Source organism: Schistocerca serialis, chromosome 8 (genome assembly GCF_023864345.2).
Source record: "Schistocerca serialis cubense isolate TAMUIC-IGC-003099 chromosome 8, iqSchSeri2.2, whole genome shotgun sequence".
NCBI classification, from domain to species: Eukaryota; Metazoa; Arthropoda; class Insecta; order Orthoptera; family Acrididae; genus Schistocerca; species Schistocerca serialis.
The window spans coordinates 275,392,802-275,415,092 of NC_064645.1; the positions used below are offsets into that span (position 1 = coordinate 275,392,802).

At 39.8% G+C, this 22,291-nt stretch overlaps 1 protein-coding gene across 1 annotated transcript in view; it reads right to left on the bottom strand.

Annotated features, from left to right (window-relative positions):
* Positions 1–22,291, bottom strand: part of LOC126416075 (protein unc-80 homolog) — a 1,008,688-nt gene that overhangs the window by 174,260 nt on the left and 812,137 nt on the right. The window contains exons 52-53 of the mRNA XM_050083557.1: positions 3,476–3,679; positions 3,152–3,268 (exon numbers count right to left, since the gene is read on the bottom strand). Of these exons, the coding sequence (XP_049939514.1) occupies positions 3,152–3,268; positions 3,476–3,679 (321 nt within the window). The remainder of the gene's footprint in view (positions 1–3,151; positions 3,269–3,475; positions 3,680–22,291) is intronic.

Below are 22,291 nucleotides of genomic sequence, written 5' to 3' on the forward strand. Positions count from 1 at the left end.
TATTAGTCTTTTTTATATTAAGAGCTACTTTATTGTTACTTGACCAGTTTTGGACTGCCAAAGGCACCTTTCAGCTTTTACCTCTAATATTTCTGATGTATTGTCTGTAATTATTATATTGCTGTCATGAGCAAATAACAGTTTCACCTTGTGTGACCCACAGTGGGAAGTCATTAATGTAAATGAGAAACAGTATTGGGCCTAAAATGTTCCCTTGAGAGATACACATGTTCAGATATACTTGATTTGAAAGATGTTTTACCATCTAATTTCAGCCATTTGAAATTTGGGGTAACTCTACCCTCTGCACTCTGTCTGCTAGGTAAGACCTAAACCATTTATTTACCGCTCCCCTTATTCCTAGTGCTTCAAGATTACCTAGAAGTATTTCATGATCAACTGCGTCAAATGCTTTAATGAGGTCTAGGAAAATGCCTGTTACTTGTTCTCCTTTATCTACAGCTTCTAAAACTACTTTTGTAAATTCTGCTATAGCAGCTTCTGTTCCCTTTCCAGTCCTGAAACCAGACAGTTCTTTGCACAGAAGTTGGTGTTTATTTCAATAATCCACCAGTCTGTTTTTCATAATAGTTTCTTATCTTTTTGAAAAGGAAGACAGTAATGAAACTGGCCTGTAATTCTCTATGTTTTCTGTATCACATTTTTTATGTATCACAAGAGCTTTCATTTGCTTTAGGTCATCAGGAAAGTAACCTGATGAGAATGACTCATTCATAATGTTTGTTAGGAGTGCTTTTATGCTGCTAATGCAATATTTTAGTAGACATATTGGAACTTCATCTAGATCTGTTGACATTTTCCTCTTAAATGGATGTGCAAGTCTACGGATTTTCTCCCCAGTGGTGGGTGGCATCAGCACTGTGTGAGGTACATAATTAATTTTAGCTGTGTCTTGGCTTTGTTCTACCAGTTTCTTGTTTTACTATATTCCAAATGGCTTTTCTTTTATTGTTCAAGTTCTGTATGGTCTTATCATTTTGGATTATTTTTGCTTCCTGGAGCAGTTTTCTATATGTCCTTTTGTATCTGAGAAAGAAGCATAAGAAGTTCTTTCTCCTCGAGTCCCCATCAGAATGTAGTGTCTTACGACATACCTCTTCAGATGTTAATTTGAATATATTCCTGAATTCATTGAATTTTTAATTTATGTGTGTTCCTCAATACACCTCTGACCATGTCGGGCTGGTCATCTGCATCACAAATTCATATCATTTTCATGTCAAAAACACCCTTCTGCAGCTAACCGCTTTTGTTTGTAGATATTTCAAGTTTTGCAATTTGACCAAAATGATCTGGTACCCCAAGGTTTTTAACAGCTACCTTACAACATTTACGGTTAATATCTGTTACAATATGGTCAATAACTGAGGATGAGTCTTTGGTTATTCTTGTGGCATTTGTTACCCATTGTGAGAAACCAAATGTACAGGATATTCAAGAATCTGTTGCTGACTTCATCCACTTACATCATATTGAATTGATATTTAAATCTCCACAAATAACAATACATCCTTTATGATTACTTATCTTCTCAAACACATGTATTAACATGGTGAAAAAGGCATTTTTACATCACCATTAGGAGGCCTGTATAAGCACAGTATAAATAGTTTTTAACTGTATTTTGTTCTTTTAACACTACCACTTAGAATTCAAAGTGTTTTCCTTCACTCAGAGAAATTTTTACATAACTATATGAGCATCCACCCCTCATTAATGTTGTAACAAGCTAATTCATAAGAAGATAAAATTATTTATTCGGTTTCAGTTCCTTTGCACCAGTGGTTAGTAATGCAGACAACCCAGGTATCTATAGCTTCCAGTTCAATTTCCAATTGTTGCACTTTGTTTTTTATTGATTGAACATTCTGGTGTAATACTGTTAAATAATTAAAATCATGTATCATGGGAGCTTCTTTTTCCTTCCTTATATTAAAAAATCCTTCAGCTGGGAAGAAGGCACTTTCATCCTTTTACTCACACTGCTACTTGCTAGTTCTCCTACAGTTGCTGTTCTGCTAATGTTACTGCTGCCATAGCTGTTGATACCAGGCCTGCTTGTGGTAATGACACTGCTACCATTACCATTGTTCTTCTCTTTTTGTCCACGACACAGCATCCTGGATCTTCTGTTGCTATTGATATAGCACTCCTTGTTGTTACTGCTGTTGTTGTAGCCACTGATGATGCTGAAGCTGATTCCTCTTCTGCCAATGTTATTGAAGTTGCTTCATTTTCAACTGTTGCATCTGTGACATCTACATGCAGGAGAGCAGCAGAGCTTATCTTCAATAGCCAGTTGTTGTTCCATTCTTGATTGGAGCCTCTTTTGTCTTTCCTTTGGAAACGAACATTTGAAATGGAGTTAACATCAGTATTTACATTAAATAGATCTTGACTTGGGGGTGTTAACATTTCTAAAAAAATGAATTATTTAATTAAAGGAATAATTAAAGGGCATCACATTGACAGTAGTGTGATTTAAATGTCACATAGCTGGGATCCACAGTTGTGGGTTCAACCACCAGTTGGGAAGGGTGTCCTCCCTTCCTTTCTTTGCAGATATGTGAAAGGTGTGTCATAAGTGTATTCGTAGAGTGCGGATGAGTGCAATGGATGCTTGTATAGTGTAGTTTTATGTCTGTGATGTATGATGAAGATGATGCGAGAAGTCTTGGCACAGGGCCTTCTCCTCTTGCGTAGCTCAATTTCCCTATGTGGAAGATGGGTCACCAACAACAGTAATACATTTCCTCCTGCAGAAAAGTTTTGGAATTTAATTGAGGACATTGACACAAAGAATGGTGATCAGGAGCTTTACTCCACCACTTCTCTTTGTCTTGTTGGCCAAAATGTTGTCAGTGAAAATTTGGTCCACTGCCATGATTTGAACCAGTTTTCTTCAAAGCTGAGCGGCAATATAATTTCCTAAAAGTAATAATAAATTTACATGCATGGAATTTAGTTCCACAACAATGGTTTTGGCAAGATTAGAGGTAGCAATTCTCTGAAAGTAATGTACCAATATACCAAATCATATCCAGTAATTTAAGTAGAACTTAATCAATAATCATGAATTACCATTGCCTGTGAGAACTTTAAGAAAACCCTTGACTACTTTCCTTCTTACCTGGCATGTATTAATGAGAGTTTTTAGATGTTGCATATGGACAATGTACGGATATCTTGACAAAGTTTCATACACGCCTTTCAACAAACCAGCAGCTGCTTCCCAGTCAGTGTGACGCTGAAACATGTATAGAAACAAAGCTTCAGTTAGATAGAGTATGATAAATTTAAAATTGTAGGCGTATTCTCGTGCAAACTTAATTGATACTATTTATACAGTTTCATTCACCATTCAGGAATTCTGGCACATGACAGTAACAAAATTATAGTTACAATAAAAGTACACTAGGTTTTCAATAGCTAATCTATTTACTATGTTACTTACCCTGATTGAGGGCTTTTTATAAATCTTGCTAAATGTTTTATCAAGTCTGCGTAAAATTGAAATCAGAGCTGGTCTCATTGCTTCATTTGTCCACTCTGTGGAGGGTAGAATCTCATTCATGTATCTTTGTAGACCACGACACATCATTGTGTCAGGATCATAGGGGGCAACCTTCAGAAGGCTATGTGCCACATCTGCAAGACGCTGTGAACATAGAAGCAGTCAAAATACAGGGAAAAATGAATAAATAAATAAACAAAGAAAAATAACACACAGTTGAAATCATACTGAGATCATATGTGAAGCACGGTGCTCATTTTCCATATTTTCAGTATCTGAAACGCAGCAGAATTTTTCAGGAAATGAACTGCTATTAATATCTCTTTTACTTAATTTTCCTGAAATAATTAGCACAAAAATAATCAACTGATTTGTCAACAATACTGCATATTTGTCTGCTGTTTGTAATGGAATTGGTCAATGATGCCATCTCCACTATGAACTGAAACATGCAATTCACATAATCGTAGCACTTAATGCATACAAATACTCTGAGCACCCAATGCACTCAGACAAACAGATTACCTGATACACAATGATAGTTCTAACATCATATAACTTTTGGTATTCTTTGGTATATTAAATAAATTAAAGAAAATTATTTCACTTCATTAAATATATACTAAACTGCAGAATAAAAAATATTTCAAAATGTAAAAAGTTGTGTTGCCTAAAATTTTGTGAGAAACTTTTGAAATGATCCAAATCTATTATTATTACTATTTAAATAAATATCAACTATCAATATGTAATTGTTGCATTCTTGAGTTCAATGTGACATAAGCATCACTGGTCCCTTTATATCTTGGTTGGTTTCTGGCACAAGATAAGGGCATTTGGCAGTGTGGACTCTGTTCTGTTCTGAAGTACCACATTCTTGTTTTACTTGTGAATTAAGTAAATCTGTTGATCATACAGCAACAAGTAGGAAGGAATTATATGTCTTAAACCATTGTGACATTTGTCTGCTTTATTCCTTTATTGATAGCCCTCGGTGTCGACATCCTGCATTGTCATATTGGTTGAAAAATGGGGGGGTGGAAGTTCAACACTGACTACTATAAATGATGTAGCTAACAGTTGCTCAGTTGTTTCACAGTTCTTTACTTTCAGTTCACAACCGCCAATATTACACAGTTACAATGGCCAGTTCACTACTGGTTAACTTTTGATAAGCCTCATTAATAGTTTGCAGACAAACATCAGCATACTGCTACAATAGTTTGCTGTTGAACATCTATGAGCAGTAAATACCTGACCACACAGTTCACTATTTCTCAAATAAATTGAACAGACACTGTCATTGTTTTAACATACGTCCTATTTATGTTACACTAATTCCACTGTTCAGTTGACACATTACTCTAAATCATACAGACTTCCCGTCCGAAAATCGGCTGTGGACTGACTGTCTCGGGACAAAAAATCAGGCCTTTATACATCCTCACAATAACAGGCACTGTAACTATACACTGTTCAATGTTTAAGTTATAGAAATTACAATTAAAACACACCTCATTCAATTAACTTAAGATGTATAAAAATCCCTCCTTTTAAACAGTTACTTCTACCACAAAGGTTAGGCTGAATTATTTGTTTGAATGATGAAATTACGATATAGTTATACATACAATATTTTTGACACACCTGGTAATTATTTTGGAATTAGGGCTGGCTTTACTAACGTATCTTTGAATAAAGCCAAATAAATACTTAAAGAATCCGAGTAGTTCTTCTTCCAAATGTTTCAAATTAGTACAGAATTTATATTTGTTTGTAAGTCAACAATATAATCAAAGTCAGAAACAATTACTGATTTCATCCTGTAACAAAAGATATTAACCAGGAATAGCCAAAATAAATTAGGAAATTGATGACATACACAAAACTAAGCACAAAATTAGATCTGGTGCTATATTTCTTAAGACTGAGGGCCAATCTTTCTCTTTTATGGAAATGCTGGTTATACTCATGTATGTTAATAGCAATTGTGCAAAAATTAAAATAAAATGAATTTAAGGAGGCAGGTGGCAGAACAGTTTGCTTTGTCACACATTGAGTCTACTTCAAGAAGAAACTACAATAGAGAATCACAGAAAAGTTGACGGGGGGAACGGGGTTGGGATGGGGATCAAAAATGGAGAGGAACAGGGCGAGGCAGGCACATAGGCAGAGGACAGCACACAAAGAGAGTGGTAGACGAGAATGGGGAGTTGTGATAGGACAGAGAGTATGGAAGCTGTTGGGTGGAGGTTGTGTGGACAGTAGGTTAGAGTAGGTTGAGGCCGGGATAATTTTGTGAGTCGAGACTGTATTATAAGGATAACTCGCATCTGTGCAGTTCAGAAAAGCTGAGGATAGAGGTGATGATACAGATGGCTCAGGTAGTGAAGCAGCCAATGAAATCAAGCAAATTATGTTCAGCTGCATGTTGTACCACAGGGTGATCTACTTTGCTCTTGGCCACAGTTTGATGGTAGCCGTCCATCCTGGTGGACAGCTGATTGGTAGTCATACCAATATAAATACCTGTGAAATGATTCCTACAGAGCTAGTATATGACACATGTAACTCCCCCACTACTGTTCACATTAAGGAATAAGCAAAGTCTTTTATGAAGATTTGAGAGGAGCAAATACACTATCGGCCTTTAAAATTGCTACACCACGAAGATGACGTGGTACAGACGTGAAATTTAACCGACAGGAAGAAGATGCTGTGATATGCAAATGATTAACTTTCCAGAGCATTCACACAAGGTTGGCACTGGTGGCGACACCTACAACATGCTGACATGAGGAAAGTTTCCAACCGATTTCTCATACACAAACAGCAGTTAACCGTCATTGCCTGGTGAAATGTTGTTGTGAGGCCCCTTGTAAGGAGGAGAAATGTGTACCATCACGTTTCCGACTTTGATAAAGGCCAGATTGTAGCCTACCACAATTGTGGTTTATCGTATCGCAACATTGTTGCTCGCGTTGGTCGAGATCCAATGACTGTTAGCAGAATATGGAATTGGTGGGTTCAGGAGGGTAATATGGAACACCGTGCTGGATCCCAATGGAAACGTATCACTAGCAGTAGAGATGACAGGCATCTTATCTGCATGGCTGTGATGGATTGCTTCTCCCAGACCCTACAATGGAAACACTTTTTCGCCAACAACCCTACCAATCAAATTCAACCAAAGACCAATATTGAACCTTGCCTAACTCAGTTCACTCCACCACCCAACCGTGATCCACCTCCACTGCCCCCACACCACCCCTTGTTAACTTTCCAGAATTTCTTAACCTCGAATCTTGCCTCACCATCATTCCCCAAATCTCTCAACATGCATACTAACCTTACATCCACAGAAAGAACTGCAGTCCACCATCTAAAAACTGATCCCGACCTTATAATCCTACCTGTGGACAAAGGCTGTACCTCTGTTGTTCTGAACCGCAATGATTACCTGGCAGAAGGACAACGCTAGCTGTCAGATACATCCACCTACAAACATCGCAACAGTGACCCCATTCCAGTCACTACTCAAATCCTTAAGCCCAGCCCAGAATCTCTTGCCAGAATCCAAATCTCTACTCATCCCAACCACTCCCCCCTCTCCTACCTTCTACATGCTTCCTAAATTCCATAAACCTAAGCACTCAGAACACCCCATTGTGGCTGGTTACTGTGCCCCCACTGACAGAATCTCTGCTCTCATAAACCAAAACCTTCAATCTATTATTCGGAACCTACCCTCCCCCCATGAACCATGGACCTTGCCGTTGGTGGGGAGGCTTTCATGCCTCAACGATACAGATAGCTGTACCATAGGTGCAACCACAACGGAGGGGTATCTGTTGAGAGGCCAGACAAACGTGTGGTTGCTGAAGAGGGGCAGCAGCCTTTTCAGTAGTTGCAGGGGCAACAGTCTGGATGATTGACTGATCTGACCTTGTAACACTAACCAAAACGGCCTTGCTGTTGTGGTACTGCAAACGGCTGAAAGCAAGGGGAAACTACAGCCGTAATTTTTCCTGAGGGCATTGCAGCTTTACTGTATGGTTAAATGATGATGGTGTCCTCTTGGGTAAAGTATTCCGGAGGTAAAATAGTCCCCCATTCGGATCTCCGGGCGGGGACTACTCAAGAGGACGTCATTATCAGGAGAAAGAAAATTGGCATTCTACGGATCGGAACATGGAATGTCAGATCCCTTAATCGGGCAGGTAGGTTAGAAAACTTAAAAAGGAAAATGGATAGGTTAAAGTTAGATATAGCGGGAATTAGTGAAGTTCGGTGGTATGAGGAACAAGACTTCTGGTCAGGTGAATACAGGGTTATAAATACAAAATCAAATAGGGGTAATGCAGGAGTAGGTTTAATAATGAATAAAAAAATAGGAGTGCGGGTAAGCTACTACCAACAGCATAGTGAACGTATTATAGTGGCCAAGTTAGACACGAAGCCCATGCCTACTACAGTAGTACAAGTTTATATGCCAACTGGCTCTGCAGATGACGAAGAATTTGAAGAAATGTATGATGAGATAAAAGAAATTATCCAGGTAGTGAAGGGAGACGAAAATTTAATAGTCATGGGTGACTGGAATTCGACAGCAGGAAAAGGGAGAGAAGAAAAAATAGTAGGTGAATATGGATTGGGGCTAAGAAATGAAAGAGGAAGCCGTCTGTTAGAATTTTGCACAGAGCATAACTTAATCATAGCTAACACTTGGTTCAACAATCATAAAAGAAGGTTGTATACATGGAAGAATCCTGGAGACACTAAAAGGTATCAGATAGATTATATAATGGTAAGACAGAGATTTAGGAACCAGGTTTTAAATTGTAAGACATTTCCAGGGGCAGATGTGGACTCTGATCACAATCTATTGGTTATGAACTGTAGATTAAAACTGAAGAAATTACAAAAAGGTGGGAATTTAAGGAGATGGGACCTGGATAAACTAACTAAACCAGATGTTGTACAGAGTTTCAGGGACAGCATAAGGGAACAATTGACAGGAATGGGGGAAAGAAATACAGTAGAAGACGAATGGGTAGCTCTGAGGGATGAAGTAGTGAAGGCAGCAGAAGATCAAGTCGGTAAATAGACGAGAGCTAGTAGAAATCCTTGGGTAACAGAAGAAATATAAAAATGCAGTAAATGAAGCAGGCAAAAAGGAATACAAACGTCTCAAAAATGAAATTGACAGGAAGTGCAAAATGGCTAAGCAGGGATGGCTAGAGGACAAATGTAAGGATGTAGAGGCTTATCTCATTAGGGGTAAGATAGATACTGCCTACAGGAAAATTAAAGAGACCTTTGGAGAAAAGAAAGCCACTTGTATGAATATCAAGAGCTCAGATGGAAACCCAGTTCTAAGCAAAGAGGGGAAAGCAGAAAGGTAGAAGGAGTATATAGAGGGTCTATACAAGGGCGATGTACTTGAGGACAATATTATGGAAATGGAAGAGGATGTAGATGAAGATGAATTGGGAGATACGATACTGCGTGAAGAGTTTGACAGAGCACTGAAACACCTGAGTCAAAACAAGGGCCTGGGAGTAGACAACATTCCATTGGAACTACTGATGGCCTTGGGAGAGCCAGTCCTGACAAAACACTACCATCTGGTGAGCAAGATGTACAAGACAGGCGAAATACCCTCAGACTTCAAGAAGAATATAATTATTCCAATCTCAAAGAAAGCAGGTGTTGACAGATGTGAAAATTACCGAACTATCAGTTTAATAAGTCACAGCTGCAAAATGCTAATGCGAATTATTTACAGATGAATGGAAAAACTGGTAGAAGCCGACCTCGGCGAAGATCAGTTTGGATTCCGTAGAAATGTTGGAACACGTGAGGCAATACTGACTTTATGACTTATCTTAGAAGAGAGATTAAGGAAAGGCAAACCTACATTTCTAGCATTTGTAGACTTAGAGAAAGCTTTTGACAATGTTGACTGGAATACTCTCTTTCAAATTGTAAAGGTGGCAGAGGTAAAATACAGGGAGCGAAAGGCTATTTACAATTTGTACAGAAACCAGATGGCAGTTATAAGAGTCGAGGGGCATGAAAGGAAAGCAGTGGTTGGGAAGGGAGTGAGACAGGGTTGTAGCCTCTCCCCGATGTTATTCAATCTTTATATTGAGCAAGCAGTAAAGGAAACAAAAGAAAAATTTGGAGTAGGTATTAAAATCCATGGAGAAGAAATAAAAACTTTGAGGTTCGCCGATGACTTTGTAATTCTGTCAGAGACAGCAAAGGACTTGGATGAACAGTTGAACGGAATGGACAGTGTCTTGAAAGGAGGATATAAGATGAACATCAACAAAAGTAAAAGGAGGATAATGGAAGGTAGTCGAATTAATTCGGGTGATGCTGAGGGAAATAGATTAGGAAATGAGACACTTAAAGTAGTACAGGAGTTTTGCTACTTGGGGAGCAAAATAACTGATGATGGTCAAAGTAGAGAGGATATAAAATGTAGACTGGCAATGGCAAGGAAAGCGTTTCTGAAGAAGAGAAATTTGTTAACATCAAGTATAGATTTAAGTGTCAGGAAGTCGTTTCTGAAAGTATTTGTATGGAGTGTAGCCATGTATGGAAGTGAAATATGGACAATAAATAGTTTGGACAGGGAGAGAATAGAAGCTTTCGAAATGTGGTGCTACAGAAGAACATTGAAGATTAGGTGGATAGATCACGTAACTAATGAGGAGGTATTGAATAGGATTGGGGAGAAGAGAAGTTTGTGGCACAACGTGACTAGAAGAAGGGATCAGTTGGTAGGACATGTCCTGAGGCCTCAAGGGATCACAAATTTAGCATTGGAGGGCAGCATGGAGGGTAAAAATCGTAGAGGGAGACCAAGAGATGAATACACTAAGCAGATTCAGAAGGATGTAGGTTGCAGTAGGTACTGGGAGATGAAGAAGTTTGCACAGGGTAGATTAGCATGGAGAGCTGCATCAAACCAGTCTCAGGACTGAAGACCACAACAACAACAACCCTCCTGTATAAAAGATACCAACCATTTCCTCCACCAACTCTCCACAGTTCCTGTCCATTTACCACAAGGTGCCCTGCTCATCACTATTGATGCCACCTCCCTGTACACTAACATTCCTAATGCCCATGGCCTTATTGCTACTAAAGTCTACCTTTCCCAACACCCGATGGATTCCGAACCAACAACCTCCTTCCTAGTCATCATGAGCAACTATATCCTCACCCACAATTACTTCTCCTCTGAAAGCATACACTACAAACAAATCTGGGGTACAGCTACGAGCACTCGCGTGGAATCATCCTATGCCAACCTATTCATGAGCCATCTAGAGAAATGCTTCCTAAAAACCCAGAATCCTAAACCCCTTACCTGATTCAGATTCACTGATGACATATTTGCTATCTGGATCAAAGGTTAGGACACCCTACCCACATTTCTCCAGAACCTCAACATCTCCCCCTTTGCTTTACCTGGTCCTTCTTAACCCAACAAGCCACCTTCTTAGATGCTGACCTCCACCTCAAAGAAAGCTACGTCAGAACCTCCATCCCTATCAAACCAACTAACCACCAGAAATACCACCACTTCGACAGCTGCCACCCATTCCATACCAAAAGTCCCTTCCATACAGTCTAGCCACCTGTGGTTGTTGCATCTGCAGTGGCGAGCAGTCCCTCTCAAAATATACCGAGGTTCTCAGTGAAGCCTTCACTGACCATTATTGTCCTCTCAAACCTGTACAAAAACAAATCTCCCTTGCCTTATCTTTCCAGTCTCCCACCACCTTCCAAAGTCCCACCATCCGGCCACAGAGGAGCATTCCCTTCGTAACTCAGTACCACGCCGGACTGTAGAAACTGAATCACATTCTCCACCTGGGTTTTGATTACCTCTCACCAGGCCCTGAAATGAGAAATGTCCTGCACACTATCCTTCCCACTCCTCCCACAGTGGTATTCCACTGTCCACCGAACCTACACAGTATACTTGTCCATCCTTAAACAACCCCTGCTCCCAATCCCTACCTCATGGGTCATAGCCCTGTAACAGACCTAGATGCAAGACCTGTCCAATAAATCCTCCCACCACCACCTACTCTAGTTCAGTCACTAACATCACCTATCCCATCAAAGGCAAGGCTACCAGTGAAACCAGTCACACAATCTACACACTAAGCTGCAACCACTGTGCTGCATTCTACGTAGGCATGACAAACAGGAAGCTGTCTCCCTGCACAAATGGTCACCAAAAAACTGTAGTCAAGACACGAGTGGACCACCCTGTTGCTGAACAAGCTGCTAAACATGATATCCTTCATTTCAATGACTGCTTCACAGCCTGTGCCATATGGAGCCTTCCCACCAACATCAGCTTTTCTGAATTGCGGAGGTGGGAACTTTCCCTGCAATACATCCTACGTTCCTGTAACCCTCCTGGCTTCAACCTCAACCTTCATTCAGTCACTGTCCTCACCCATCCAGCCCATTATTGCCTGCTCCCATTCCAGCACTACGCAGGAGTCATTCCACCACCACCACACCCAATCTTTTTATTTCTCTTCTTTCTTCTTCTTTATTTCTCTTCTTTTTATTTTTTATTTCTCTTCTTTTCCGCTATCTCCCCCCCCCCCCCCCCCTGTGTCTAACCTGCAGCACTTCATTGTCTGCCACCCCCACCATACTACCCCTCCCCTTCCCCGCCCGAGCTTCCTTCTTCCCCCACCCAGTCACCACTCCCGTAATGCACATGTGCTGCTGCTCGCAGTGTGGTTTCAGCTGTCTGACTGAAGTAGTGTGTGTGAGTTGCATTTGCGTGAGTGTGTGTGCACGCACACCTGTGTGTATGTGTGTGTGTGTGTGTGTGTGTGTGTCTAATGTTGACAATGGCCTTAATGACAGAAAGCTTTAAATGTGAGATCTTTTTGTTGTTCCTATCTGCGATTCAGCATCTCTGCTATATGGTGAGTAGCAACTTTCCTTCTCATAATATTGAGTTTTGTAGTCTATTTATTAAAGTGCAGATTGGTTGTTCCCTCAAAGGTGGTGCCTTATAGACACATGTAGGCAGGCTTCAAGTGTATCAAAGTATTTTGTAAAACACTGAAACATGAAAAAGATTATGTTGAAATGATTGTAAATATTGGTACACACAATAAAGTAGTAAAACAGCAAACTTTGCTAACTTTTTGTATTGAAGGAGTGACTTTTGCATTTGGATATACCTGAACATAGTGGGGATGTCTTGGATAAGAAGTGTCAATGGAGGGTTTGAATGGAGAGGATACGAACTTTTCATACAACATCAAATATGAAATGCTTTTGCACAAGTTTTATTAAGTCAAACATAACTTGTTACGACATTTAATTTAACAACATAAAATTTTAAAAAGAGGGCTAACTTGTAGACAGAGATATACCAGGATTAGACATACATGAATCACAACACACAAACCTGAAACAGGATGGTTTACTGACATACAAGACATCAGCTGAAATCTTTATTATGGAAATATAGTGATGTTTTAGCAACATCCCAGGGAGACAAAGCATATAGCTTACTTTACAGTTAAAACCGCATCAACCATTTTTCAAGAAACTATATGGGATACCTATAGTAAACGAGCTGCTGTTGAGAAATTGTTACAAAAAATAGAAAAATGTAATATTAGTGAAAGAAATGTCAGTCCATACAACAATACACTTGTAGTTGTAACAAAGAAATGGAGGAATGAGGCTAGATTTGAACTATAGACACTTGAGTAAATGTTTGTACAGAGAAACAGATTGCCCTGAGAGAACTGACAAACTATTACATAAATTCAAAAATACTCATACAGTTTTAAGATTGCATCTAAAATCAACTTTTCACCAGATTCCATTAATACCAGAGTCCAGAAATTAATTGTTTTTCTTTCTGGTGGGCAATATTACAAATGTTGGGTGCTATCTTACAGTTTGAACTCAACTGTAGCAAAACTCACTGGAGTATTAGATCATGTAATTGGAGAGCAACTTGTATCTAAATTAACAGTATATGTCGAAAACATTTTTTTAAGTGGGAAGAATTCGAATAAACACACTGAACTCCTGCAACAAGTAAGTGAAAATCTTAGATGAGGTGGAATGATACTAAAACTATAAAAATGTAAATTTGCAGAGTCTGAATTAAATTTTTTAGAACATGTTATTACTGAACAGGGAATTTTGGCAAATACAGAGAAAATTAAAGCTATATTAGAATTTTCAGCTCCATGTAATGAAAAACAAGTCAGATCTTTTTAGTGTTTTTATGGTTTTCATAGAAAATTCATAAATAGACAAAGTTTAAATGCAATTTTTCTAAATAATTTGTTTAAAAAGCACATTGACAGTGACAACTTCAGATTAGGCTCAGAATTATTTCAGGAGAAAGAAGATGACAGAGATGGGTGATGTACTTACAATAATCTGACAATGAGATAAAATACAATACATTAAAGGATCTGGCAATGTTGCTGCAATAGCTTTCTCAGAGTTGCCATTAGGAGGAATTAATGAAATGTTTGATCAGGATGATGAAAGACAATTTGAAATGTTGTATGCAAAAGGCGTACATGATAAAAAAATCACTGGATCTAAATGCAAAAAAATTAGGAGAAGTTAGAACCATGATCCCTGCTGGAGACTGCTAAAATACTATTTAAGTAAAAAGAAGTATGAATAATTGGACAACAATTACAAGGCATTAAAGATGTAGAGATTGTGTTTATGTGAGCTGTCATAGAGCTCGTGCGCAAGCTGCCAGAGGCACTTAGTTTTGTTTCATCCTCTGTTTAGTGTGTACGTCACATAAGATGATAATTTTTTGACAGTTAGAGACAGAATTGTCAAGCTCTTCTCTAGTGCTAACTAGTTTCAAGTAGTAGTTTTTTTCTGTGTTTATAAGTAAAATTATCTTTTTTTCATTTCTGGTACACTGGAGTTCATATTTATTACAATAGGCTGAGTATCTCAAACATGCAATTATAGTTGTTCAGACTGTTAACATTTAGCTAGACCAACATTGGTGATCCTGATGTGATATCAGCCTATGTGTTCACTTTATGTAACCAGGAGACGCAGGAATAACTTTCAAGGATGAATAAGAATTTTTACGAAATGCAAGACACACCAACTACTGAAGTACCCTCAGTATTGTGACTCACTGTGAGACTTCCTAGTTTCTGGCATCTTAATCTTGCTTTATGGTTTGTCCTCCTGCCTTATCATTTGTGTAGGTATAAGCATACTTTCGTTATGCTGGAACAACCGATGGATTTGACTACATTTGACTTAGTGCTCTGCCAGCTTGATCATCACTATGCAGCTCAAGTTGAAGATACAATAACTTCACCTCCTAAACAGGATAATGACAAACTCAAGGCCAAATTAATTCACAAGGTTTCCAACTCACAAGAAGAGCATGTGGGATAAGTCCTAAAGCAAGAAGATACCGGTGGAAGAAAACTGTCACAATATCTTAGGCACTTAAAGTGCCTCTGTACCTGATACCTTGCTATTCACACTGTGGAGTATCCATCTCCCAGCTCAGGTGAAAGTTATAATAGTGTCTTATACATAAATGCCATTAGACATAGTCACAAATTTGGCCAAGAGGATACAAGATGCAGTAATGCAGACTTTGATCAATGCAGTGGCAGTACCATGCAGCAGTGCTTTGTCATCAGCGGTAACTTGCACAGATTATGATCACCTCAGAGATAAAGTTGACACTGACTAAACAGAGTAGAAAGCAACCTGAGCAACAAAAGGGGCTGCTATCACAAGAGACCATGTAGTCATTCCTCTACAAACTCCTTGGCCCCTAGTGATGCCGAGCAGCTACCTTCTGTTTGCTGGTATCACAGGATGTTGGGAGATCAGGCATACAGATGCAGCTCACCTTGTTGTTGTTGTTGCTGTGGTCTTCAGTCCTGAGACTGGTTTGATGCAGCTTGCCATGCTACCCTATCCTGTGCAAGCTTCTTCATCTCCCAGTACTTACTGCAACCTACATCCTTGTGAATCTGCTTATTGTATTCATCTCTTGGTCTCCCTCTACGATTTTTACCCTCCGTGCTGCCCTCCAATACTAAATTTGTGATCCCTTGATGCCTCAGAACATGTCCTACTAACCGGTCCCTTCTTTTTGTCAAGTTGTGCCACAAACTCCTCTTCTCCCCAATTCTATTCAATACTACATCCTTAGTTATGTGATCTACCCATATTATCTTCAGTATTATACTGTAGCACCACATTTCGAAAGCTTCTATTCTCTTCTTATCTAAACTATTTATGGTCCATGTTTCACTCCCATACATGGCTACACTCCATACAAATACTTTCAGAAAAGACTTCCTTAAAGCTATACTCGATGTTAACAAATTCCTCTTCTTCAGAAACGCTTTCCTTGCCATTGCCAGTCTACATTTTATATCTTCTCTACTTTGACCATCATCAGTTATTTTGCTCCCCAAATAGCAAAACTCCTTTACTACTTTAAGTGTCTCATTTCCTAATTTAATTCCCTCAGCATCACCCGACTTAATTCGACTACATTCCATTATCCTCGTTTTGCTTTTGTTAATGTTCATCTTATATCCTCCTTTCAAGACACTGTCCATTCTGTTCAACTGCTCTTCCAAGTCCTTTGCTGTCTCTGACAGAATTACAATGTCATCGGCGAACCTCAAAGTTTTTATTTCTTCTCCATGGATTTTAATACCTACTCCAAATTTTTCTTTTGTTTCCTTTACTGCTTGCTCAATATACAGATTGAATAACATCGGAGAGAGGCTAAAACCCCGTCTCACTCCTTTCCCAACCACTGCTTCTCTTTCGTGCCCCTCGACTATTATAACTGCCATCTGGTTTCTGTACAAATTGTAAAGAGCCGTTCAATCTCTGTATTTTACCCCTGCCACATTTAGAATTTGAAAGAGAGTATTCCAGTCAACATTGTCTAAAGCTTTCTCTAAGTCTACAAATGCTAGAAACATAGTTTTGCCTTTCCTTAATCTTTCTTCTAAGATAAGTTGTAAGGTCAGTATTGCCTCACGTGTTCCAATATTTCTACGGAACCCAAACTGATCTTTCCCATGGCCAGCTTCTACCTGTTTTCCCATTCGTCTGTAAAGAATTCGCATTAGAATTTTGCAGCTGTGACTTATTAAACTGATAGTTCGGTAATTTTCACATCTGTCAACACCTGCTTTCTTTGGGATTTGAATAATTATATTCTTCTTGAAGTCTGAGGGTATTTCGCCTGTCTCATATATCTTGCTCACCAGATGGTGGAGTTTTGTCAGGACTGGCTCTCCCGAGGCTGTCAGTAGTTCCAATGGAATGTTGTCTACTCCCAGGACCTTGTGGTTACCCAAATGCCAGCAGCAGTTGGATGCTGGTGCATCCAACAGCCAACTGCCATCTCAGCGTCTCTCTATCAGTGATCAGAAGATGGGACAAAAATTTCTTGTCAATCCTGGTGTATTTATCCTTGTACCTTACTGTAGATTTGAAAGCCACTGACTTCGTTCTGCCTCTCTGCAGGAAACAATTCATCCATAGCAATTTATGGCAACCAACATGTTGAACTGGCCTTGGGACTGCACCGTGCCTTACCCTACAATTTCATCTTTGATAACATCATGGAACCCACAATCTGGGCAGAATTCCCAGCGCATTATTATCTGCTACTGGTTGTGGTGAATGCAGGACTGGTTGACTGCATCACAGGCCTTGCAACTGCTGGATACCAGCACAGCACAGCAATGCATAGCACCAAGCTTGTCCAGGTGGCAGATTGTGAATACACTGAGCTATTTGAGCAGTTTCCAGGTATAACATGTCCTCCAGGTGTTCTGAGAGCCATACATCACAATATCATTCATTACATTAAAATGACAATTGGATCATCAGTTTTGTGCTGACCTATGCATTTACCTCCTGATCATCTGGGTATCACAAAGGCAGAATTTGACTCCATGCTCAAAGAATGTATTATTTGGCCTTCTAGCGGTCCGTGGTTATCATCTCTTCACTTGGTGCCCGTGTGGAGATTATTATGCACTTAATGAAAGGACAGCACCAGACAGGTATCCAGTACCATTATTAAGAAAGTTTACCTATGCTCGGCATTGTGCAACTGTGTTTACTGTGGTAGACTGCACAAAGGCCGTCATGCAAATTCCTGTGGCAGATGAGGACATCTCAAAAACAGCCTTTTGGCTTGTTCAAGGACCTCTTTGTGAAATGTGGTCTACAGAATGCTGCACAGTCTTGGCAAAGATTTACTGACTCTGTGCGGCAAGTATTGTCTTTCTGTTGTGCCCATCTAGCTGACAGCCTAGTCTTTTTGGCCACTGCAAAACAGCACCAGCGACAATTGCTGGAAGTTTTTAAACACTTAAGAGTACCATAGTGTCATACTGAATAGTGCATGTGTATTTTGCCAACCATATATTACGTTTTTGGACCATCTGATTTTGTGGGCATGGTCACTATCAGTTCCTGAGAAAGTAGAAGCCATAATGAAAATAATGAAAATTTCACTCTCTGAAACCATCAGGAAACTATGTCATTTCTTAGAATTGGCAAATTTTTACTGTTATCATCTGGCCCACTTTGCTGAATTACAAGAAAGGTTAAGCTGCAGCACTTTCTGGACCTAACACTAAGGGAAATTCTCTGATCCAGTGGACAGATGCAGTGAACTCTGCCTTTGAAGCAACAAATCAATGCATAGCAAATGCTGCAGTCCTGGTACATCCCTACATTCAATGCACCTCTAGCATTGGTGGTAGATGCTAGCCAGAGTGCTATGGCTGCAGTATTACAACAGCTGGTCAATGGTGCTTGGAAACCATTTGCCTTCTTCTTACACGAGCTCTCACTTTCACAAAAATGGAGCACTTATGATGATGAACTTCTTGCTGTTTATGAATCGATCATGTAGTTTTGCCCACAGCTGGAAGCCAGAGATTTCACAATATTTACTGATCACAAGCTGCTGGTCTATGCTTTTAGACAGAAAAACAATGAATGCTCACCACACCAGTACTATCATTTGCAGTTCATCGCCCATGTCGATACTGACAATGGTCATATGTCAGGCAATGACGACAGGTTAGCTGACTGTCATGAGTTACCAGCATAACAAATGCTATTGTTTTTCTGCAGCTTGCAAAGGCAGAAGAATCTGATCTAGAGCTAGAGAATGTACTGAAAGATGTAGCATCCACCCTACAATTACAGCTGGTCGATGTTCCTGGCACAGACATGAAGCTATACTGCAATATTTCTAATGGAAGGCCTCATCTTTTGTTGCCATCTGCATTCTGCACGTGTACTTTTCACAGCCTGCACAATCTGTGTCATGTCATCCCGGCACTGGTCATCAACCTGCCTGGTTTCAAAACATTTTGTATGACTCGGCATGCAAGAAGATTGTCACAAGTGGACTGGTGGGTGCATTCACTGTCAGCTCAGCAAGATATCTAATCACGTACTTGCACCTATGAGAAATTTTCCAGATATGAGGACATTATTTACGTACATGCACATTGACATAATAGATCCACTACCTCCATCAAACGGTCAGAACTCTTTGTTAACTGCAATTGATCATTTCACTCATTGGCCTGAAGCAATACCAGCTGACAACATTTTGGCAGAAACCCTACCCTACAACTTTGGGTTGAAATGGACTTCATACTTGGGTTATCTACTACACATCATCACAGACTGAGGTCAACAATCTTAATCAGAGCTATTTTCTCAACTTAGCAAATTCAGCAGCACTATTCATCTTAGGAGAAGAAGCTACCACCCAGTGAGCAATGGTATGATTGAACGATGCCACCATTCTTTGAATGTTAAACTGATGTGTCATGTCACTAGCTGGACAACAGCCTTGCCCATGGTCCTGCTCGGTCTTCACAGCACATATAGACTGGGTGCGGATTATGCATCAGCAAATTTTGCGTATGGCAAGGCAGTACTCCTGGGTGAACTCACTGACCAAGTTCCATACAGTTTCCTGATCACAACTAAACAGACTTCATTTATAGCCTGAAGCAACACACTGCTCATATTCACCCTCACTAAGCATCCAGACATGGCAAGACACCAGTCTATGTGCATTGTGATTTAGAAACATACAAATGTCATATTGTGCACAGACTGTGTCAAACCAACACTAAAACTACCTTACACAAGTCTAGATTGTGTCATCAAAAGATGAGCATGAACTGTGGACGTTTTAGTGAACCACAAAACTAGTACAACAGAGCTAGACCAGATTACATTTTCCCAGAAGTATGGCCAATACACATACCACAGAACCAGCCTGAACCTCTTCCTCTAACACAACAGCATGAACATAGGACATGGAGAGGATGTTGAGTGCCCTTCTCAGTAAGGTTTTTGGAAGAGGCTCTGCTTCCCCTGAGGGGGCTGATGTAGTAATTAAAATTGTCAGTTATCATCAGCTACTGTGTTTATGTGTGCTGTCAATGAGTTCGTGCACCAGCCAGCAAAGGTGCTTGGTTTTGTTTTGTTCTGTGTGTACAAAGCCTCAAATATCATCAATTATCTTTTCTGTATTTATCAGTAGATTAATGTTTATTTATTCCTGTTACACTGGAGTTCATATTTGTATAACTCGCCAACATATCTTGATATATAACATACAATGTTACATTGCATCCTGGATTTTCCACTGTTCTACTCCTGGCACTAGTTGAGTAGATGTTTTATCTATCCAGTTACATTGTACAATTGGGTGAGAATCTCAAATGCGCAATTATAGTTGTCCAATTGGCTGGTTGTTCTGACAAAGGGAGTATTTTTTAGAAGACCAGATGTAGATTCTGATTAACTGGAAACTACACTAGCCAGACAAAGAAGCAGAAAGGTTAATTAAATACATAAAAAAAAGCTATGGCTATTGTGCCATTCAAAAATTACAGGCAAATATTTATATGTGATAGGAGGCTTTCCTGGTATATGTGTTGTTTCCAGGGCTCCCGGGTGTCCAACCAGATGTGATCGTTGAAGTCGCGTGATATTTTGGCGAATAACCTTTCTGCCATCATCAGGTGGTTCTGATGGAATAGTCCGTCAGCTCATAGTCAGTGTTATTTATGTCCATCAGTCAGGCTTTGATTTCATATGCCGATGGTCTGATTGCAGCTTCAGACATTCCGAAGGTGAGTGCCAGTGCTTCCATTGCGGCCACCGGCAATCCGTTTGTGGGCACTAATCCAGGTCCGCACCATTGCCAGCATTGCTCCAGGCGGTGGAAGATGCAGAATCCTGTGGAGTGTCCCAGGCGGCCATCATGGGAGGATCTTGTGTCCACTTGAGGTGTGACTCCTTGATGGAGCTAAGTAATGGTTTCCATGCCTTGTTGAGTTAAAAACCTGTGTCTTGGTTTATGAGATTGTCTGTTACATGAATTTCAATGGCCTTCTTGAAGATGCTGTCCCAGTAGAAGCCAGAATCTTGGTCTCTTTGTATTTTGCGTTGTGTCTAGTTTCCAAGCAGTGTTCCGACAGTGCCAATTTGTTGGGCTGGCCTAGGCATGTGTAGTGTTGGTGTTCTCTGCAGTGGTCTTTGACTGTCTGGATGAACAAAATCTGCACAAAGAACACAAACAACTAGAAAATGTGTTCCGCAAGAACGGGTACAGCGATCAACAGATCCAGACAGCCCTCAGATGACGGAAACACAGTGGAAACACACATGAAGAACAGTCTAAAGATGAGGAACCAGGCCTTGCCTTTCTACTGTATGCAGGCAACATGACATCAAAAATTGGGAGACTGCTAAAACAACACAAAACTGACACGGTCTTCTGACCACCATCCAAGATATGCACCTTACTAGGGACAGTGAAAGACATTTGGCCTCAAAAAAGCAGGCGTATATAATATTCAATGTGGTTGTGGGAAATCCTACATCAGTCAAACAATCCGAGCAGCTGAAGACCATCAGAGCCATCTGATGATGGCGGAAAGGTTATTCTCCAAAATATCGTGGGACTTCAACAATCACATCTGGCTGGACATGCAAGAGACCTGGAAACAACAGGAAAATTTACTATAAGTTTCCTTTAATTTATGTCTGTGGTCACAAATTTTTTGTTAACAAATTACCGGTTTTGGTCTATAATGACCATCACAAGATCTGGAGCAAAAAATGGGAAAAACATAAATACACTCTCAGATTGTCTACAGATTAAAAACAATAAATAGACCATAATGAAAAGTACTACTGACATATATGCATTTGTGCGCTTTAAGTATGAAGAGACATACCTGTTTTATAAAAACAAAGTCATAATGTACTGCAGCCATAGTGGCATTGTCAAATGTTAAGTGCAGCATCAGCACCAGCATCATCAAATATATATAAATAACATCATATGCAAGAGTCATGTTGTCAGTAGTGCTATTGTTGAAAACAAGCTGCCGTCCAGTAGCCACAAGATGTTTGTGTTGTAAGTTCACCAGATGTCACTAATGTTGGCATACACTTGTTTTGTGACCATAAACGTAAATTAAAGGAAACTTATTGTATATATGGGTCACTGTTTTATTCGCGGCAATGTCACAGCTTGGGAAAATTTACTTTTATAATATGGCTAAAAGAATAAGAAAAGGAGTTATCAATGGCAGAGAGTCAACACAAGTAACAGGACATGTCAAGGAGACATGCAAAACA